The 21458-nt window shown below is 38.1% G+C and overlaps 1 protein-coding gene across 1 annotated transcript; it reads right to left on the bottom strand.

Annotated features, from left to right (window-relative positions):
• Positions 1 to 695: 695 nt before the first annotated feature.
• Positions 696 to 20434, bottom strand: LOC145768161 (OTU domain-containing protein 5-A-like). Its single transcript, XM_082579634.1, has 10 exons — positions 20282 to 20434; positions 14033 to 14707; positions 12266 to 12359; positions 9883 to 9947; positions 8460 to 8616; positions 7547 to 7695; positions 4825 to 5019; positions 3961 to 4074; positions 3337 to 3415; positions 696 to 2273 (listed from the first exon to the last, which is right to left on the bottom strand). The coding sequence occupies exons 1-10, from the start codon at positions 20381 to 20383 to the stop codon at positions 2113 to 2115; spliced, it is 1791 nt and encodes a 596-aa protein (XP_082435760.1). The 5' UTR covers positions 20384 to 20434; the 3' UTR covers positions 696 to 2112.
• Between the last annotated feature and the right edge of the window lie 1024 nt (positions 20435 to 21458).

The following is a 21458-nucleotide window of genomic DNA, read 5'->3' as shown; positions in this document are numbered from 1 at the left end:
TAACTTGTAAAAAACGTTTTTTTCGATATAATTTGTTTTACAGCGAAGATACGGCAATGAAGTCTCTTAAGAAGGTATAGGAAAGCTGCCCTTGTTTCGTCTTCGTCGGAACTTTCCAAGTTAGCCAAATGGGTCTCACTCCCAACTTTCATTATTTTTCCTTTTCTTAGCTTTGTAGCAGTAATGCAAGATAAATTTGCAGCAACAGCTCTACTAACGGAAAAAATTGAACTTGTAGCAACACCTTGTGCATGCAAAATATCGTTTTTTCGATATAATTCGCTTTGTGGGGAAGATACGGCAATGAAGTCTCTTAAGAAGGTATAGGAAAGCGGCCCTTCTGCGCATTTTGACACCAATTTCGTCTCTCTACCATGTTCCGTTACCGAGTTACGGGAAATCCCCTATTTTTACCCTCACACGAATTTCGACCACGCGGTGCCACATCTAAATGACGTCATAATGGAATAAAAATTACATTTTTCAAATCAATGTCCAAAATCCCATCAGGCGCAAACCCGAACGTTTTTAATTTCGAAAGTGTGGAAAAAAATGAAACACCCTAGTGTCCATGGCGAAGACGGCAAGGACTCCAGAAGCGACGTTTGTCAATTCTTGCAAATACAACTTTTCAATTGCTTGGTTTCTTCTTTTGTGAAGTAATCACATTCTAAAGATGTAACTAAAATGTTTCTAAGTTGTATTTATTCATGGACTAGCGGAAACATCAATAAACGACGCAACTCCACAACGCAGCCACCATTTTTCACTTCATAAAACGTAGTTGACAATAAAACAAAAGTAGTTGATTAACCAAATGCAAGATGACTGATCCGTCAGAGATACGAGAAGCCAGTTCATCTCCTTTGAATTTATTTCCTATTACTGTATCAACAATGACAACTTGTAGTAAGATGAATAGCGTTGTGTTTCGTATAAAGCGATCTTGGCTTACAGATCGACAAGCATGAAAACAGCGGATCGATTGACGATTAGAAAATTTACCAGACATGAAAGTCAACCTTTCACAAGGTGCCAGACTGTCAATAAAGACAATATATGGTGGGAAAGAAAGCAGCTATTCAATATTCATGCTGTGTAAGGACACATCCAAGTAATTCAAAGGAACAATTCAACTACGTCTACCACGCGTAAAAGAACTTATCTCTCTTTTTTGCGTACAACTCGCACTTCTGCGTTAACGGCGCTCAATTTGCTTTGACAATAAAGCTATAATCGTCATTTTGTCCCTCTAGCCTACATTCTACAATAAGTAAGTACCAGATGGCGATGCATGCAATATTGCAATATAGACGTTGAGGACTTGAGGTCGCTCTTTTCGGAATTTGATTTTCTTACCAATGCAAGGCCGTTAAATAAAAATATTATTCAGCTTCAAAATATAAATCATTAGTTCTTTTGCATGTATTGGCCGGTGCCACGACAATTCATCGATTTGAGGACTTTAATCGAAACTTTGTTGTCAATTCCTTTCATCCATAACATTCGTTTCGATACAATTTTATTTCCTAAATTGCGGGACAAAAGTTGTTTTCGACACATTGTCGCTTAGAATTCATTGTTGTTCGATGAACTGTCGGGTACGATATCGGTCTACACCTAAAGAACCGTCTCGTCTGGTAGATTTATTATTTTCATTTTTAACGCACTGGACCGGAACCGCAAATAACAAGTTGTATTGGATGGCCGTGATCGAGCAAACTCAATTAGTTGCCATGAAGCGTGAGACACCGTTTTGATGCCGGGGCTCGTTTCACATGCAAAGGGATTTGGAAATGAAGAACGCGATAGAGATCATTCTGACTGCTCAGCAGCGGGAGCACAAGAATAGGTCGCAGCTTGAAGTAATTGGAATTAAAAGCAACTTGTGATTTGACAATCGAAGCACAGGTTGCATTGACACATCAAAGAACACAAACCACGACAGATTAACAAACGAATCAAAGAATACATAAAAAAAACATCGAAAAGCGAGCAACAAACATTTTCTGTTGATTGGACGGCTAAAAATGTTTGTTCAACGTTGGAACTTTGACATTGTCGATTTGTCGTCTGGCAACGTAACATTGAAGGATTTCCTCAAGCAAGAACTTATTTATATGAAGCGTACTTGCTGCATGTTGCAGAAGACGAGGCGTGATCATCTTGATTGTTCGATCTGGTCAGAGAATCATAATATTCGCGTTGGGATTGCGCCATGACCTGAGCCAGGATCGTATTCTCGTCATCCTCATCAACCCAGTCTCCTAAGCCTGTGAAAAAGGAAATCGGGTTGTCCAAGTTGTCATTGAAAATACACGAACAACCCAGAACTGTGTTTTCGACCCATTAAAAAAACTTTGAGTAGGCACCTTCTAATTTTTTTGAATTATACCTAGAACAGTGATTCTCTAACGGAAACCACTTGGCTCACAAACGGAAAAAAATAATACCTTTTAGAAGGAAATTTGTTTGAAAGTTGGGCGTGAATTTGAAAACAAACTTAGCCAAAAGAAAGAGAATCAAATCACTAGTAAAACATTTCAACAGTCTGTTTAAAATATGTGGTAGCAATGCAGTTATTGACTTGCAAACACGAATTGGTTTACTCCGTTCTAATAGACCGTGTCAGTGGCTTTAGCAGAAAGAGCGATCTACCTGGCAGTTGGTTCAAGGCTGAGTGCTCACTAGAACAGATGGGCCCAGCCTAATGGGTGAATCACGTGTCTATCCCTGTCAATTCTTGATACAACCGGGTACTGACTGCTGAGAAACTTGTCAAAACAATAAACTTAAAAATGTTTTACAACGGTACTAGTTTTTTTGTTTCAAAGCAAGAATAGCTTTCACCAAAAAATTGCTTTGTAAATTATTCTAAGACTGTGAAATTAAATTACTGATTTTGTGGATAAACCAAAGCATGTCATTGCTCACAATGCCCAGATTTCAAGAGAATTCTGGATGCACAGCTTTCAGGATATGTGAACGAGCGGACGGCAATTACACGATCCTATAGAAACATCTTCCTAAACAGGTTTATTTTGGTCTCCAGATTTCTCACCAAAGTTAAATAAAACATTCGTTTGCCATATTCTTTCTAATTGACAGTGAGCTGTGAACAATAGGGCATGGGTTTCATGAAGGGAAACGCAAAAATTCGTTCAGAGCCATTAATCTAGAATTTTAAAAAGATATTGGAAGATACCTTTAATATAAAACTTTCCACACCCGTTGGGTATAATATCTAAGCACTGTAAATTTATATAAAAATAAAAGCATTGCCAATTTTAATGAAAACCGATTCATGAAAGCAGAAGGAAACTGCAAGAAACTTACTTGGGTTTCCAAGACCAGCAGGAGTATAAGCGGCTTGTGACGTGCTTGCGACCGGGTTGTCGTGGCTGGTCGTTCCAACCTGATGTTGACAAACGAACAATCACGCAAAGAAAATTGCATAAAAATCTGTTGTAAAGATGTCTATGGTATAACATGCAAACGCTATAAAAAAATAACTAACAATGTGGTAAGAAGGTTAAATTGTTGAGTGGTTGAAGAACTTTTGTGTTCAGCTTTTTGTCTGGCGGTAAAAGTTTTGAATTTACAAAATAACCGGGAAGGGAAGGAAGTCTATATTGACACTATTCTACAAGCATGCCATTCAGTGGCTTGTCAAGATCGAGTCACGTGCTCTCGGTGGGTGTCAAACCGATGTCCTTTCGAGCCTCCTTCAAACGTTCATACAGCTCAGTCATGACCCCGACAATGATTAAAAATGTCAAAGTTTACGTTAACTCTGCAAGCACACCTTCGTGACGACACAAAAACAAATCATTGAAAACTTATGAAATAAAAAAAAGCGCGGCAATGGAGGAAGAAAATCAATGAACATGAAAAACGGTGTAAAAGCACAGTCGGTGACTTATTGCGTTGTTGATTTTGACAAATGATGGTGTAATTTACCGGGTTTGAAGGAGATTCCTTTGCAGAGGCTGCCAATTTAGGTGACCCTGTTGACCGAGGTGCAGTTTGGGAACAGGTAGGTTGTTTGGAAGATGCGTTCTTATCGCTTGAACCCTGAACGTAGAACATGACAAGTTGAGGAAATAAAATTTGCGTCACTATACTCATACCGAAAAACATTGGGGGGTTGCTCGAGAATCTAATTTTATGGGCAAAATAACCTTTTTGGAGTAAAAAAAAACTTTTCAAAGTACCATTGATCAATGATCACGTATATAAGTCACTATCAAGCCCTTTCAATGTTTCACTCTGTTCTTGAAGAATGTGTCGGCTTGCGATCTGTCAAAAAATTTGATAAAACTCAATAAAGAAATAAGTAACAGCATAACTAACAAGAACACAGAGCAAACTTCGTTTTTGAAAATATACAGTATAACCTGGTCCTGGCTTTATTTAAGCGCATCAAAAACAGCAACACTATAAGACATGTGTTTCTTACATGGTACAGTATAAACGTTTAGTCACACCACTGTAAATAAGTTGGTTGTTTTAAAAATTATCGATGGCCAATTGTCGACTAGTCACAGAAAACAAAATCTACCTTTCTTGAAAAACGGTGTGGCGGGTGAACGAAGCATAGCAATTGGCAATAGTTCACTCTAAAAAGCTATTGGTGATAGGATTGAAAGTAACAACGTTCGCTTGGTCATGGCACGCAAGCTGCTTGTTTTGTTGATACTTGAATCAGAAGTTCCGCATATGACTTCGTGATCTTTAATTGATATTGCTAAAATCATGCTTGTTGGTTTTAAGTTGACATTTTAACAAAAATGAAATGAATAAGATGATGACCCAGCAACATACATCTTTATTGGAGTGGACCAGCTCTTCCTGGTGACGGAGATATTCAACCACCGACTCCTGAGCGACTTCACGCAGCATCTCCTCCTCCGTGTTCTCCCAATCTGCCGCTTGCAATTTGTCCTGCAGCATCTGTTCTTCTAGTAGAGCCTCCTCAGATGCTCGTTGTGCATCTTCTAAGAGCATCCGATCCGCCAGCTAAACAACGACAACTGTAACCATCACCGACACACCTCAAATAAAAAGCAAGCTAGATAATGTTAATTAAACATCTATCGTAATCAACATAATGTCAAACTTAAAAAATAAGTTAAGGTTCCATGTAACAATTGTCTGGTTTTGACATCATGCACAATTGCACATTGCACCTTTTAAAAAAAAAAGAAAAACTCGACGAATCCTCGCTGTCTTCCTCTCTACACTACAGTTCATATGCAATATACTTTGTAATAAATATAACGTCAATTAAAATACAAAAACCCGGAAACTACAGCAATGTTGTTTTCTTAGCAAAAAGGCTATCAAGGTTCATATAAAAAATGGAAAGATACCCTCATATAGCTCCATGTATTTGTGCAGTCAGAGCAGTGTGATGGGACGCATCAAGACAATAATAACAAGCAACAAGTTGCATCGCAGAGAGCAAATCAATTCTTTGTTTGCAGACGTTAAATCAATGTGCAAAGGGACTCATTTGCTAGCTGAGGTGAATCCTGCCACTGGGCATAAGACATCACATAAGTTCTGCTTTAGCTCGTACAGTGAGCTGAGGGAAACAACATACCGGCAGTTAATGTTCCAGACAACAGACAAACAGAGTCGTGATCAAAAATAGGAAATTATTTATAAATACCACAGACAAACCATGTCTAACCACCTACATCGAATCAAAACATTAAAATTACCTTAAAGATTCGAATAAATTTAGTATATAATTCAAAAGAAGCGATGGCAAGAGGCAAACTCGAGTGGACACTGGGCAGCGTCTTGGAATTGCCTAAGTGAAGCGAACCGGTAGTTAAGGCAGAATAAAATAGTTAAGGCAAGCTAAAAAGTTTGAGCTCCCAAACAATATCCAACGATTGGGAGCCCATTCACAACTTTAAATTTTTCCTTCTGCAGTTTATATATATTTTTTTAATTTAGTTCTATATCCGTTATCCATTGAACGATATTATTAATGATATGATGAGTAAATACTAATCGTGCCCTAAATAGCAAAAACGATTTCTAAAGTAGGTTTCAAAGAGTTTGTTGGCATAGTATATAATATGCAAATACGACCAACGACCATACTGTATAGAAGTACATGATTAACCTTTTTAACTTCCAACACTAAAGGCATATGTTTTCAACTAATCTACGGAAGAAACAGCAAATGATTATTGCTGAACACAACGGATCAATCACGCCAAAAGAGTTCTCACGTCTTTTTCTACTTGACAGAAATCTCACGTAACTCATGATCGCAACAAATAGCACAGACAACCATAACTTCAATTTGTGTCAAATATGAAAATATTAGGAATCACTTCAAGACACTGCCACAGAATACGAATTTCAATGGAAACTTAAATGGCTTGCCATTCACCTGACTCGGTCAAGATTATTTAACATACAAACGTAATAATAAAAGTAATTTGCGTTCTTCTGGTGACTATTTACTAGGTTACCTCCTGATGTTAAAGATGATAACTAGCTTTTGTATTTCCGACGTTTCGTCAGTCGTCGTCAGTCGTGCTGACTGACGAAACGTCGGAAATACAAAAGCTAGTTATCATCTTTAACATCAGGAGGTAACCTAGTAAATAGTCACCAGAAGAACGCAAATTACTTTTATTATAAAATGCCTGGTGAACAGTCTCTCTCTGTTTTTAATACAAACGTAATTATAATAAAAAAATCAATAAAAATCATCCAGAAGGCTTGGAACAATGGAAATTTAAGTGCTGAAGCAACATCTGAGCTAGCATTTTTTTTAATCATGTTAGGTTTTTGAGATACATTTACAAAAAAGCATTTCTTTTAACTATCGCCAAAACTTACTTCATTGAGATTGCATAACCATACCACAAATATTCGTAATGGCGTGGAAAAAATTGGAAATGGTGCCAGGAATACAATGGTGTTGAAACGTATTTCAATTTCCCCTCTGCCATAATTTACTTATACGCAATAGCATTTTTTGTTTTTGTCGACAAAGCGATTTTATCCTTCAGCCTGCACCAGCTGATTTGCTAGAAACCTTGTGCCGATATACGACACAAATATCACCAGCTGCAATTATGTGCCGATGTAGGATGGTTGATAGACGTAACAACAGCGCAGCCTGCAACAGACAGCGAACCTATGAAACTGAAGGTTGCCAGGACTATTTCCAGTTAACGCTGTCATTTATGTATCGTTTCAAAGTCATCAAACGTTGAAACAACGCAGAAATGACAACTTTTCCAACTGAATAAATGTCACTGTCAGTCAGCATAGTGCGCGTGTGTGACACGTACGTGCATCGAGTTTGTCATCGCTTTGTTCCAGTGACAAACTTCAAAGAAAACGTAGTTAACTTGAACTTAAATCTTTAAGTCTATCTGAGGCGATTAAATATTTTACAAATCACAAGATAAAAAAATCGTACGCAAACTGGCCTTTTTTACACATAAGATGATACGTTAACTTATGCTGAAGTCAAAACCTACATACTAAAATTAACAAGTTTCCCTCTCACCCCTGGTCTGAACGAAGGCAATCCCAAACCAACGCCCACAGAAGCTTTATGAGGATCGATGACAGCGTTGTAGTGAGAATTCCTGTGATAACTGACTCGGATTGGGACATTATCAGTGATGTTAGACGTCTGAAACGTATTGATGGGTTCTGGAAGAAAAATACTGTCACATAAACATTCTGTGGTTTAGACTGCGCGTTTAACATCGTTAACATTTAACAGTTCCCAGCCGGCAAATTAGCCTTTACAACCTTTAAATCAATGTTAAAAAGGACTGATTTATTGGCTGGGCTATTCGGTTCCATCTCTTCACTTCGGTTTGCGAGCAAGCATAGTAAGATATGAAACTGATAAATACACGTTCTTTACTTTAATTTCAAAGGAGAAAAGGACTTTTCAACCGTTTGACTTTCTTGCACCCCCAGACCTCCTTTCCCATGGAAAAGTACCTCTTCCCGACTTTTCAATCAACAAATTTGTTCTTTTTATATTTACAATATTCACAGACATTGAATCAATGTAAAAAACGACTAATTTATTATCTGGGTAGTCACCCTTCTAAACGTGCGTAACTGTGTATTCATCATATCGTCTGCTTTGCCTGTTCCTGATGTTTCGGGATGAAGACCAGGCTTTTTTGAAGCAAAACGGATGATAATGATGAACTTAGTCTAACTCCAGAGTAAGCTTACTCTTGGAAGAGAATCCCATGCCAACACATAGAAATTCAAAGCTTTAAGGTGCAATTGATGCTTAAATTATAAGACATGAATCCAGCCAGCAAAACCTGTTGTTTTTACATTGTGTTGAAGCAATGGCTGGCCGGGAAAGAACAAGACAACCATTGTTGCCATAGTGAATATTTGCTATTTGTTTTCAACAGAATATTTAATAATCTATTCACGCAGCTTGCCTGTGCTGTATTGGTACACCTCGAAAGACCGATTGTACATTTCCGCCATTGCTTGCATTTCAAGATGGTTGCCGTATGTGTGAGGCAGCCGTTTGCGTCCGATATAAGCGACAAAATCTTCTGTTACGTAGCTGGAGAAGAAGTCGGAATTTTTTGTCTGAAAAAGAATGGATTGAAATGACAAGCAAAACATCGTACATCTGAATGATTTTTGCCTTACTAGATCTTAATTCTCAACTAATACACCAAAAGATTGCAATTTCACGAGCAATTTTCTCCCTTTCAACACAAAGCAGCCCAAAATGTAGAAACTAAACTCCGGATTGAGATAATTTTTAGCATTTGAAGACGAAACTAGTCCAAGTTTCGAAATGATTTCTGAATCAAGAGTTGAGTATTTGCATTTCTATTTTTGCTACTAAGATTGAACACTTTGCACCTTAGTTTGTTCATGACTACCTAGACCTAGAGATACGGCCTGATTTATTACATTCTGAAGACTTTACCGCGTTTTGCCAAGTTTTGGTACCTTTCTGAATGAAATTTGCCAAAAATAATATTTTAAGGTCTTTTTAATGTCTTTTCCAAGTGACAAATTGGGTTTTAACATCACTTCCAAAGTGACAAATTAGGTATTAACACTACCAGGCTTTCAAAAATAAGACAATTGGATTCAGAAAATTTTAATGCGCTGTTAGCCGATTGCCAACAGCCTGATTGAACATTTTTTAACAAAGTTTTTCTCATTTTTGTACTGCTTCCTCAAGACAACAAGAAGGGCTCTTTTATATCATTTCGAGTTAACAAAAGTATAAAATTCTAAGAAAAATTGGCATCTACAGCAGCCGCAGTCAAAATCTGCAAAATGTGAGAAATCAGGCCGAACCTCCAGGTAGCCATGGCTTGTTTATGATTAAAGAAACCAAACCGGGTCCTCTTTATGCTTCGTGTTGCTTCAAGTACACGCAGCATTAACGAACATTTGTATTAGGTCAGTTACATTTTCACACTTTCATGTTTTCAATTTTCCCACATTTTGGTTCTATTTTCCACTTTTCCAGATACATTGTCCATTCAATTTTTCATTAGCAGAAACGTAAAGATATGCCACTGCCGTCCTCTCTTAATTGGCTGCATTTCATACAATAGGTTGTAACCGTTGTAATAGTTGTAACACACGCAGACTACAAAAAATGTATTATATATAATATGGTACCTCAAATAGCTCTACTTTTTTGAAAACGTTTAGAGTCACAATTTCAATAGCGCAATAAATACATGACTGGTTCGTTTGTCATAACTATGAATAAGACTTTTATTGCAAATTTGTATGCACGGTAGGAATAGAATAACGCCGACATGACAATGACCACAATATACAAATTATTGTGCCATTGCACAATACGCGGATGCTACGTCTTACCATATAATCCATACAGCTTCTCCGGACCTCATCATGCATGCTCTGATCTCCATAAACTTGCTCCGCTAAACGTATTCGGTTTTAATGCTACAGTGTGATCTTCAAGTTGGGAAATACAGTGTGTCGGCGTGTCGCCTCCTTCAACTTAAAATCACCTTTTGAACAATATCTCCAAACGAAGTATGATAATTTTTGATAGGTATGATAATAATGTGCTTTTATATAGCGCTGCATCCATCGCATACATGCGCCGTTCTCAGCGCTTTACAGAGCAATAAGCGTCAGTGCAGCGGTATAGAGGCGCACAGTCTGCTACTGTTTGGAGAAATCCAAGTTCGGAGAAAGCCTTTTTCGGAGAATTCTAAAATTTCACAGAGGCATCGGTTTAATGTTTATTCAAATCAAAGGTATTAGCTTAAAATAGAGGTTAACTAAGTGTCAGCGAAAAATTCTCAACTAAAGAAAAAAAAACAGTTATCAAACGGCGTTTCATGATTAACAAAAGAGGTTAATGAAGTAAACTCTCAGCCAAAAAGAAAGCAGTGGTTTGCATTGCTCTTCTCTGAGTGAACGCAAAAACACGGTATCATTTAACGGATTTTTTGTTTTGGTTGCCGGGCGCGAGAATTTGGCCGCCGGGAAGCAGCTAACCTTTTGTATGGGTAATGGGCATGGAAAGGTAAACACAAAAGCCACCCACCTACAAAATTCCTACAAATTCTCCGAATCGGTTTTCTCCGAAACGGCCATTGCGTTGCATTATAGCATACAGAAGCATAGGCGCCGGGTTTTGAAAATTGCCGGGGAGGCAAACTTTCTAGCCGACTGATTGCTTACATTCAAAATGCTGATGTTTGTTTGTCAGCATTGATGTTTGTTTGGGTCTATCTGCCATTGTATATCGCCAAGCTTTATAATGTAGGCTCAGGCCTCGAAATTCACGGCGGACATGTCCGCCGTTCCAGCATGTGATGTCCGCGGGAAGTAACATCTAGATCGGTCATATTTGTCCGCCGAGAAATAGCACAGGAACTAGCGATACAAATCGTCATTGCATAGCACGAACAATTGTTGCGATAATATATTTTCCAGCGCATTCTAGCGCGCATCTAGAAAATGTGCATCCTGTATCCCTTAGCTTCCATTCAAGGAGGAAAACTTTGGATTCTTACGTTGCTTCAACGATTGATGACATTGAATCAGCGTAACAAAGGTGAATTCTTCGCTAAGAATCGATAGGAGTACAGGTACTTCTACACTAATCACGCGCAATTTAGTTCACGTTTTACGTCATAATGTCTGGCTTTGATCTCCGAGTAATAATGATACGGCAAGGTTGGTTACTAAATTAGACTATACGAGTAGGCTATTACAGCAAGATGCAACAAAACTTGTTAAGTTTTGGTATTACAGTAAGAAAGAAAAGACCCAAGGAAAATTCACTTTCGCTCACATGACACGCAAAAATAAACTTAAAGAAAAAAGCCTGTAAAACTTTGCACAGCAGAAAATAGTAGCGTTGGTGTGGAAATTTTCCGACTCCTGCCCAGAGCATTGTGACGCAATAAGCAACACGACCTCGTTCGGTGGAAGTTAATCAGTTATGTGACGTATTGACCAGCTACACGGCGCTTTGACTCTTCAAGCGCAAGTCGTTGGTCTGATGAAAGCCTTTCAGAGTGACTTTACTGATTTTTTAAAAAGCCTTCTAAAACCGTAGTTAGAGTTCTGAAATGACGAAAAATTATTATCAAGATAAAGTGATTAAGCATGACGATCGACGGCTAAAACTGGTGTGTCCGCCGTGAGACTTAATTTGTCCGCTGAGATAACTGCTCAGACCGGACACGTTTGTCCGCCGTCAACAAAAACGAATTTCGAGGCCTGTAGGCTACTTCGAATTATATGCTGGTCACTTTGAACTTTAGCTCTTAATACGAGTAGATACTAAACTGAGCAAACAGCAAACTGCACCTCGTTAATCGTTATTGACACTCCAAGACAAAAAAAGCGGAAGAAATCAAGAAAAACGTTTTTCAATCATTGTTTGCTTCAACGGCACCATGCTGGCGTTTATCAGCTACCGTACTTCTGTTTTTTTTGTTATCTTAGGAGCAGCGCTCTTGTTGCAACAAGTAGATCTTTTAAAAGAGATCGATCCGCAATGAAGGTCAAACTAACGCAAGTCTGAACTTAGAAACATTTGATTTAGGATTTTTTTTTAAATAATTTGCGGGGGGGCAGCCACCCCGAGCTAAATTCACGAGGGGGCACCGCCCCTCCGGAGTCGGCGCCTATGTACAGAAGCATCTTCAACCAGTGTTTCCATGAAATAAACTGGGCGTTAAAGCTAAAAATTTCATGAGAAAAGTCCATCACTTACCAACAGCGCGGAACAAGCAAGCACCATCCTCCACCATTTCTTTTATTGAAAAACCTCGAATTTCTTTCAACGCTCTTGCAAATTTTATTTCCAACTGTAAGTACATTTTTGGTGTTTAACCCTGTCTACCGAAAAAAAAAATATGCAAGTTTTACCGTTGGGGTCCATTGGACCCCAAATTTTAAAGTACTTGTTTTGAACAAAAAAAATCAGTTCCGATGATGAAATTAAAGCTCAATAGAAAAGGACGTAACAGACTACAAAAATCATAACTCATAAACACTCTAAAAAAACCAAAAATACTCGAAATTTAAGAAATAATTCATACAGTAGACTTTGCACAAAGCAAACGGATACGGAATTGGTGTATTCTTGAGCAATGGCCACACTATTGAGACATTTGGCTAAAAAATGCATATTAGGCCTACATATTAGTTCACAAGAAATATTGTGAGTTTATATATTATTGAGTAGCCTATATATATATATATTATATATGTATTTATTGCAAATGAATTGCGAGTGTTCTTGGCAAACGTTGAATTTGCAAGTAGAACAGAATTGTCTGCAACTTTCATCACATGGTATCTCACTTCCAGTCGCTACCAATTGTGGGCAACTCAAAATACGTTTCATTTGGTCAAAAACGACTCTTTACTGGGAAACTTAATTGAAAACAAAACCAAGATTTACACGCCTTGATATAATTAAAAAAGCGTCAAAGAACATGGTACAACTGTAAAGTCAAGCTTTTTGGCACTTAAGTTTTGTAGGGCTAAGTCTTAAGGTTATCCCATTGTCCCATAGCTCTAGCCACTCTGGTCCGCACTACAAAATCAAAAAAATGTCATGTCAAAAAAAGGTTGTGTCAAACATTCTTGCTAACAATTGTGCGTTTATAATTTTCTGTTTATGTAATTGCTGATAAAAGCAATGATGTGTTTGTATTTTGTAATTGACTTAAGTTAAGTTGTCAGTGGAAGAAAAATTTCGGCAGGAAGTATTTTCATGCCTCATGACATTGACAAAAAAATGCTGATTTTACAAAACACAGTTCACCTTTAAGTATTCTATGCAATGAGCTACAGAATCAAAACACACAAATTCGCAACACTAAAAACCCTAGCACATTAAACATTGGTAACAATATGATAATGTTTTTAGTTTTTACAATTACATGCTTTTTTAATTTTTTCATATCTTAATGCCAACAGATAAACATATCACCACATTACATAAACATAAAAAATAAAAAAATAGATAAAATCTACTTATTCAGCTGATATAAAATAAACATCACTAAAACATAAAAACAATATCTATTAGATTTAGAACAACAATTATTACTTTAATCACTAATGTTTTTGAACTATTTTACAGATGATGCAGTTTTTTACTAACTTAGCACTCTTCAGTAGACAACTAGACATAGTGCCTTTCAGTTGGTAAATGTTGGGTCAGTGCAACATTGGGTGAAATATTATAAAAAAAAATCATAGATTAAACATTAAGTAGGCTAAGAAACAGAACATTCACAAAAAAATTAACTTTGAACTACTGCAACCACAGTTGACACTTCTCCGACTTCTACTGACTCTTGTTCAGTAAAATAGTGAGAAAACATGGTTTATAGAAAAGTTCAGTCGGACTATTAGCAACGTCAGTTAAAAAGCTGTAAAAGTTAGAAAGCTGTGACAAATCCAGATAATCTCCAAGTCGCCGTCCTCAGACTAGGCTACTTCAAATGCATTATAAAACATGTCATACCTCATCAAAATCAATTCCTTTATTTAACTGCTGTAGGCGAGACGCATCATGTTCGTCATCAGAATTATTTCCACCGCCCTTCTCCTCTTTACTATCTGTCCGTGGTCGTTGTCGTCGGCGAGAGGTTCTCGAATTCCCAGCAGTAAAAGAAAGCGGGGGAGAAGCTGGCTTTCTCTCATCCCAACTTCCATGATGACGACCACGCAAAGCATTTTGGTGATATGACGATGATGAAGCTGTGCTGCAAGAAGCACAATCAGTTGTGCCAGCTGAGCTTCTTGTTGCTTTATTTCGTGCATATGGTTGCGAATGCGGCGATAACCGTCCATGTCGACGTTTAGCAACAAGAGGTTGCACTTCTGGAACAGAGCTAACTGAATCACATGCTAACTGTGGTTTATTCCCAGATTTTGTGGTAAGTTCTGAAACGTCAGGTGAAGGGGGTTTCACTCTGCTATGAGTGGATGAATTTTCACCAGACAAGCACGATCCTTTGGCTTCTGTACTATCATAATTGGAACAGTGGGAAGAACTGGACGATGATGCTTCTGCAGAGTTTGAAAAATCAGTGGATAATCTTGTTCTTGAAGATCTATGTCTGTCATCTAAAGTTGTACTTGTGTGAGCAACACTTCTTGCAGCAGGTGTCTCCAACCGCCCTCTACCTTCAGGAATCTGAAATGGTTCAATAGTGTGTTAACTAGGCCTATGCGGTGAGTGTACACATATGATAAAAGTAGAGAATTACGCAAAGGTGTGGATTGAACAATTGAACATAATTATGCTGATCAAAACAACTTCTACTAAAATGCAATGGCAAGAATTATCAGACAAAAGGTTTTTACTGCAATAACCCATACATTGGGATATAACTTACTGTCACGATTTCTTTCTATCTCTTACCAGGAAAGAGACTTAGAAAGGTCCAATGACATAGTTTAATGGGATATTACCGAAAGACAGTCAATTAAACGTCGAATAGTTCTACTAGTGAAATGATAATGAAAATTCTTGAAGAACTTTAATGAACGGCTTCTCAAATAACTCTAATTTCGAACACAATTTATATCAGCACCAACTCTCACATACTTGTATTCAATTACTTCAACTCTCAATCAACAATAATCTCTGCATCTATTATCCACTACCACAACAACAACAATCTGCAACTCATAATACAACTCTCATAATAATCATAATGCAATTACACTACTATTTATAGCAGGTTGTTTGGTCTAGTAACTTCGAGAAGGTTACGTAATGTTACAGAACTCTTTGTTTTGTCAAGTTGCATTACACGTAAACAAGCAAGTTAAAGAAGCTTCTAGATTTGCACGTAGCAGTATAATGTTCTTGAAATACGTCACATAATAAAGATTTCACAATCAGAGGTCACTACAGGTCAGTAACCGATAATAACATATCGCACTAGAATTCCACAATCAAAACAGCACGTTCGATCAATATACAAAGCAGCCCATCGCAAAGCCTTGCACATTGATTGTGACATACGCTCCCCCTTAGAATATTGTTGCAAACAATATAACAACACAATCAATACAAAACACACTACAAACAATTAATTACTCAATAAAACAGCTCTCATAAGTTATCTCCAACGACTCATTAGTCCATCGTTGCATGATCTACCAACGACAGCGTTTCTCAAAACAATAATTATCACGTTTACTGCGAAAGTTTCCAACGTCCGCAATGTCTTCAGTGCACCGGCGAGCAAGATGACCCATCTTCTTCTCTTACATCGGATATCTTCTTACATCAAAAACACTTCCTCTCCGGATAGTCCTTGGCCAGTTGACCTTCTCTGTGACAGTTGTAGCAAGCCTTTTTATCAAAAGGGCAGCTCCTGGCTATGTGTCCAATCTTCCCACATCGGTAGCAATGGTTGTCACAGCAACGTCTGTTTTCCGGGGAGCAAGTCTTTTAGGCGCAGACAGTTAGGCGCCGATCAAATAGGCGCGTACAGTACACTGTGGCGTCTGGATATTTAGGTGCGGAGCACTGTGGCGCCCCGTTATTTAGGTACTATTCCTAGTAAATTCTGCAGATTGTATCAGTTTGGCATGTAGGGCAATGCTTTTCACACAAAATGTTGTATTGCACAGAAAAATATGTTATGGCTTCCGTGAGTGAAGCTGCTTAAATCAGCAATGCTTTTCACACAAAATGTTATAGGCTATTGAACAGAAAAATATATTGTGTTTTAATGCGCGTGTTCGGCATTTATTTCATGTTAGTCGAGGTTTGCGTCGGCGAAAGCTTTATCAATAAATTAATTACTCAAGTTTCCGAACATGACTGAGTTCACTTCTAGTCAACTAATAACCACACTAAACATCAGTAAAAAATGTACCGTAGCCTATACTCAACAAGCGGGTGGTAGGCTTGAGTGAAGAGTGACTTAGTTTTCCGTCAAAACCTGGACTAGGTTCAATAACGAGCAAAGTCGCACCATTATGCTTGTAACTTGTAGCCAGGGTTCATATGCCCTATAGAAATGTATTCATGTAGTAGAGCGTTGTCTCATACGTAGGGCTACTCGCCACATGACCAATCCATCCCGAGTAGAAAAAATTGCGAAAGATAACAGATTAAGTAAGGTTCCATCTGGCTGCAACCAGTGTTCAGGATGCATAGCAAATGTCCTGTGGATAACTGGAGATGTGCTAATATCAAGAGTAGTAGAGCATTGTCTCGCACCTCATCTCTACACGCGCATTAACAAAACAACATATTTCTGTTCAATATAACATTTCGTGTGAAAAGCATTGCCCTACATGCCAAGCTGATACAATCTGCAGATTTTACTAGGAATAGCACCTAAATGAACGGGCGCCACAGCGCTCCGCACCTAAATATCCAGACGCCATAGTGTGCGCGCCTATTAGACCGGCGCCTAACTGTCTGCGCCTAAAAGACGTAGACCCCTTTTCCAAATGTCCGCCGTCAACAACGCACTCCCTGGCGAAGTGTCCGTGTCTACCACATCTATAGCAAACTCCAAATGGTCATCGCCTGCCTCCTCTACTTGGTTCTTTGCGCTCATGGTATCCATGATCGTGAGATCGTCGCTGATTATCTACAGAACAATCTCGAGCAAAGTGACCATTCTTGCCACAAGAATAACAAGTAACTTCAGAATCTCTCTCAGTAATATTTCCGATTATAAGATCGACTAAAGCAGTGTTTCCCAAACTTTTTTTTAATAGCGCCCCCCTGGACAACGTACAGAGTGTCAAACGCCCCCTTCGACAAAAAAAGTAAAACCAAAGTTATTTTCCATTCATCACAACTTAAAGTTCAACTTTAATGATATGGATGAGGTTGGTGCAATGTCATCGGCCTCTTGATATCGGGTTCCAGTTTGAATAGGAATAATCTTAAGTCTCCCCATCTAACTATGCCAGGACGGTTTCTTTTGTTATCCAGAAGCGTTTTCACGGCACTGAAAGCACACTCCACCAAGTATGAGCTGGGAAAGGCAATGATAAAAACTTTGACCCGATTCCACACGTGAGGGTATTTCTCTTTGATTTGGTACTGTAGCCATAACGATTGATACGAGATATTGAACTTCGGTTTGAGTGCAAAATCGCTTTGCAATGTTATCAGTTCCTCCTCAAGAATTCCATGTTCGGAAATATCACAGAATGGGTCGATTGTCCAGTCAGGGATTTCTAACGGGAATACATCCTGGAATCGAACTTCCATGCCTTTGTGTACTTCTTGAAGATGATTGCTGTACATGTCTACATCAACATCAGATATGCCTCTGTCACTGGTATCAAGTTGATGCAAGCTTGAAAATTGGAAAAATTATCGTCTAGCTAAATTTCGCTTATACAACACAAGCTTAGTTCGTTACCCTGAAGGGATAATTTCAATTCATTAAATTTAGAAAATATGTCTGACAAGTAGGCGATATTATTTCTCACAACCAGGACGTCATTCGCCAGGCCAGGGTCACAACTCTGTAGAAATTCCACTATAGTTTCAAACAGCGAATACAATCGTGCAAGACAATTTCTCTTGGAAAGCCATCGTACTTCGGTGTGGAGTAGCCCAGTAACCGCTCAAAAGCCTCATCATTCTCATGGCACAATCGTTTGAATAAGCGTGTGTTCAGAGCGTGCGCTATAATTTCATTCATTGCTTTGATATCAATCTTCAAAGATAGATCAAGAAGAACGCTCAATCAAAATACTCTCGGATTGTAAGATCGGATTTGCATAATCCCAGTGCATCAAATTGCCATGCGTTACGTTACGACCTCAACTAACTTGTAAGGCATTGCGAGCGACGTTGCCAACATAATTGCCAAAATATCTGCCACAGAGCTCTTATAGTCACCGTCTTCTTTTGTATTTCTTTGAAGCAAAACATGACAAAAAAATGCTTTGCAATCCTCTTCTTGTAACTGCCCGATTTACCCTCAGCGCCCCCCAATCGCCCACTTTATAGCCAGCGCCCCCTTCATGGTTGCAAACGCCCCCAGGGGGGCGCTGGCGCCCACTTTGGGAACCACTGGACTAAAGGGTTTTGTAAACATAACGCTTTCACAATTCACAGTCCCACAGTCCCATAATAACATATCGCACCAGAATTCCACAATCAAAACAGCACGTTCGGTAGGGTGATTCATAAATTGAAATTTTTTTAAATTCAATGGGGCACCCTCTTGTATCGTGTCAATACCTGAAGAAATAATCCTGTCAAATTTTTAGAGCAATCGAAAGCATTTTTAAGGTTGCTACCGACTTTGAAAGCTGCACATAATACACACACATGGGTCACTCCCTGTCAACTCAACAGGGTGTGCAAGCTCGACCCTGTTAGATTTTCTTGAAATTCACACTAAAGTTTCATATTGATGTATAATGAACACAAAAAAAATTTCAGCTCATTATCTCAAGACGTGTAGAAATTATAGCCCTTCAAAGTCACCAAGGTCCCTCAAAATGCGTTCGCATGTACATTTTCCTCCATGTTTGGGTCTTCATAACTTTTAATCTAAAGCATTTACAAAGCTGAAATTTGGTATTCTGATTAAGAAGCAGTCCTAGTTTTCATATCTACCACCAAAATTGCTAATTTCAAATTAGTTTTAGATATAGAACCTTTCAAAAATTGAAATTTTTTACATTTGAAAAAAAATTATCAATTTTTGATGTCCGCTATCTCCCAAACCAATAGTCACAAAACTACCATTTCGCGTATCATTAATCTATACTAGTTGATAATTAACCCCCATGAGACTGACACCAAACAAATGTGAAATTATTGAAGTTTGGAGGGTGTAAAGATGGTTCGAACTTCATCTTTGCACCCTCCAAACTTCAATAATTTCACATTTGTTTGGTGTCAGTCTCATGGGGGTTACTTATCAACTAGTATAGATTAAGGATATGCAAAATGGTAGTTCTGTGACTATTGGTTTGGGAGATAGCGGACATCAAAAATTGATAAAAAATTTTCAAATGTAAAAAATTTCAATTTTTGAAAGGTTCTATATCTAAAACTAATTGGAAATTAGCAATTTTGGTTGTAGATAAGAAAACTAGGGCTGCTTCTTAATCAGAATACCAAATTTCAGCTTTGTAAATGCTTTAGATTAAAAGTTATGAAGACCCAAACATGGAGGAAAATTTACATGCAAACGCATTTTGAGGGACCTTGGTGACTTTGAAGGGCTATAATTTCTAAAGGTCTTGAGATAATGAGCTGAAATTTTTTTTTGTGTTCATTATACATCAATATGAAACTTTAGTGTAAATTTCAAGAAAATCTAAGAGGGTCGAGCTTGCACACCCTGTTGAGTTGACATGGAATGACCCATTTGTGTATTATGTGCAGCTTTCAAAGTCGGTAGCAACCTTAAAAATGCTTTTGATTGCCCTAAAAATTTGACAGGATTATATTTTCAGGTATTGACACGATACAAGAGGGTGCCCCATTGAATTTGAAAAAAAATCAATTTATGAATCACCCTAACGTTCGGTCAAGATACAAAGCAGCCCGTCGCAAGGCCTTGCACACTGATTGTGACACTTACACGTAAGGAAAATCAACACCACAGTAATTTGGTTGACGGATGCTCTGTAACGGATGCCACAGTAACGGATACCACAGTAACGGATGCCCTGACATATAGCGACAACACGAGAGAAGAAGAAGTAATTTGGTTTATTATGCAGAGTTACAAACATAAAACTGAAAGCAAAAACTTACAGAATGATGAGTTGGGGGATGATGGTGTGTACTTGATTCGTGTGCAGCTTGTTCTGGGGTTGTTTTTTCTTTTCCAGTTTTCTTTTTAGGCAAAATTGTCATAATTCTCTAGTTTGGATACAAATGAAAACATGAGATCAACATAAAGTTGTGTACTACTATACCTGGTTAAAAGTAAAGCATAAAGAGGAGTGTTAGGGTAGGTCTTATTCGGGTCTGCTACTATTCGGCTAGTCCGATTCGGCTGATCCGATTCGGCTAGTCCGATTCGGCTATTACCCTTTTTGGCTACAGCCCGATTCGGCTAGTCCGATTTGGCTGATCCGATTCGGCTAGTTCCCTATTGGGCTACAGTCTTTATCTGTTAGTTCCCTATTCGGCAATTTTTTGAAAATCCAACGATAATCCTTCTGTAATCCAACATCGTTTCTTTTGCATTCCGACAAAGAAAAACAAATTGAAATGAAATTTAGCGAAAAATGTTTGAACTATTAAATTGAATTGTTTGCTCACATAAAATAGACAACGTCTTCTGTTTATTTAGAGAATGTTGTAATATCGCTTCTTTTATAGTTGAAATCATCGAAGCTTTAGATGAGTGGGGTTTAGACCTAACCATTGAGATCTTAAAACTAAAAAGCGAATTAAATTTATTTTTGAACTATCAATGTTTGCTCAGATAAAATTGACATGTATCATGCGTCGCCGTCTGCATGCAAACTTAGAATATATTAGAATCCTCAACTATTACAAAATTCTAAATCCAACGACACTTTCTGTTTATTTACTGTAGAGAATTTTGTATTTTGATCTCGAAGCTTTAGATGAGTGGAGTTTAGACCTAACCACTGAGATCATAAATCATATTTATGACACCGGTTACATCCCTAGTGATATGGTACGTTCCATATTCATAACTTTACCAAAGAAAACCGGAGCAACAGAATGGTCACTCCACAGAACAATTAGCCTTGTGAATTACGTAACAAACAGCTTACTCCGAATCATGTTGATGAGATTGAGACCAAAACTACAATCGGAAATTTCAACAGCACAGTTTTTATTTGTTCCAGACAAAGGGACCACAAAAGGAATTTTTTACATTAAAAATGATAACAGAGAAATGTATGTCCGGTTCTTCTGTTTATTTAGAGAATTTTGTATTTTAATTCGACAA

This window comes from Aplidium turbinatum, chromosome 4 (genome assembly GCF_918807975.1).
Source record: "Aplidium turbinatum chromosome 4, kaAplTurb1.1, whole genome shotgun sequence".
In the NCBI taxonomy this organism is placed as follows: domain Eukaryota; kingdom Metazoa; phylum Chordata; class Ascidiacea; order Aplousobranchia; family Polyclinidae; genus Aplidium; species Aplidium turbinatum.
Note: the sequence above shows the minus strand (reverse complement) of the source record. Positions and strands in the feature narration are given on the sequence as shown.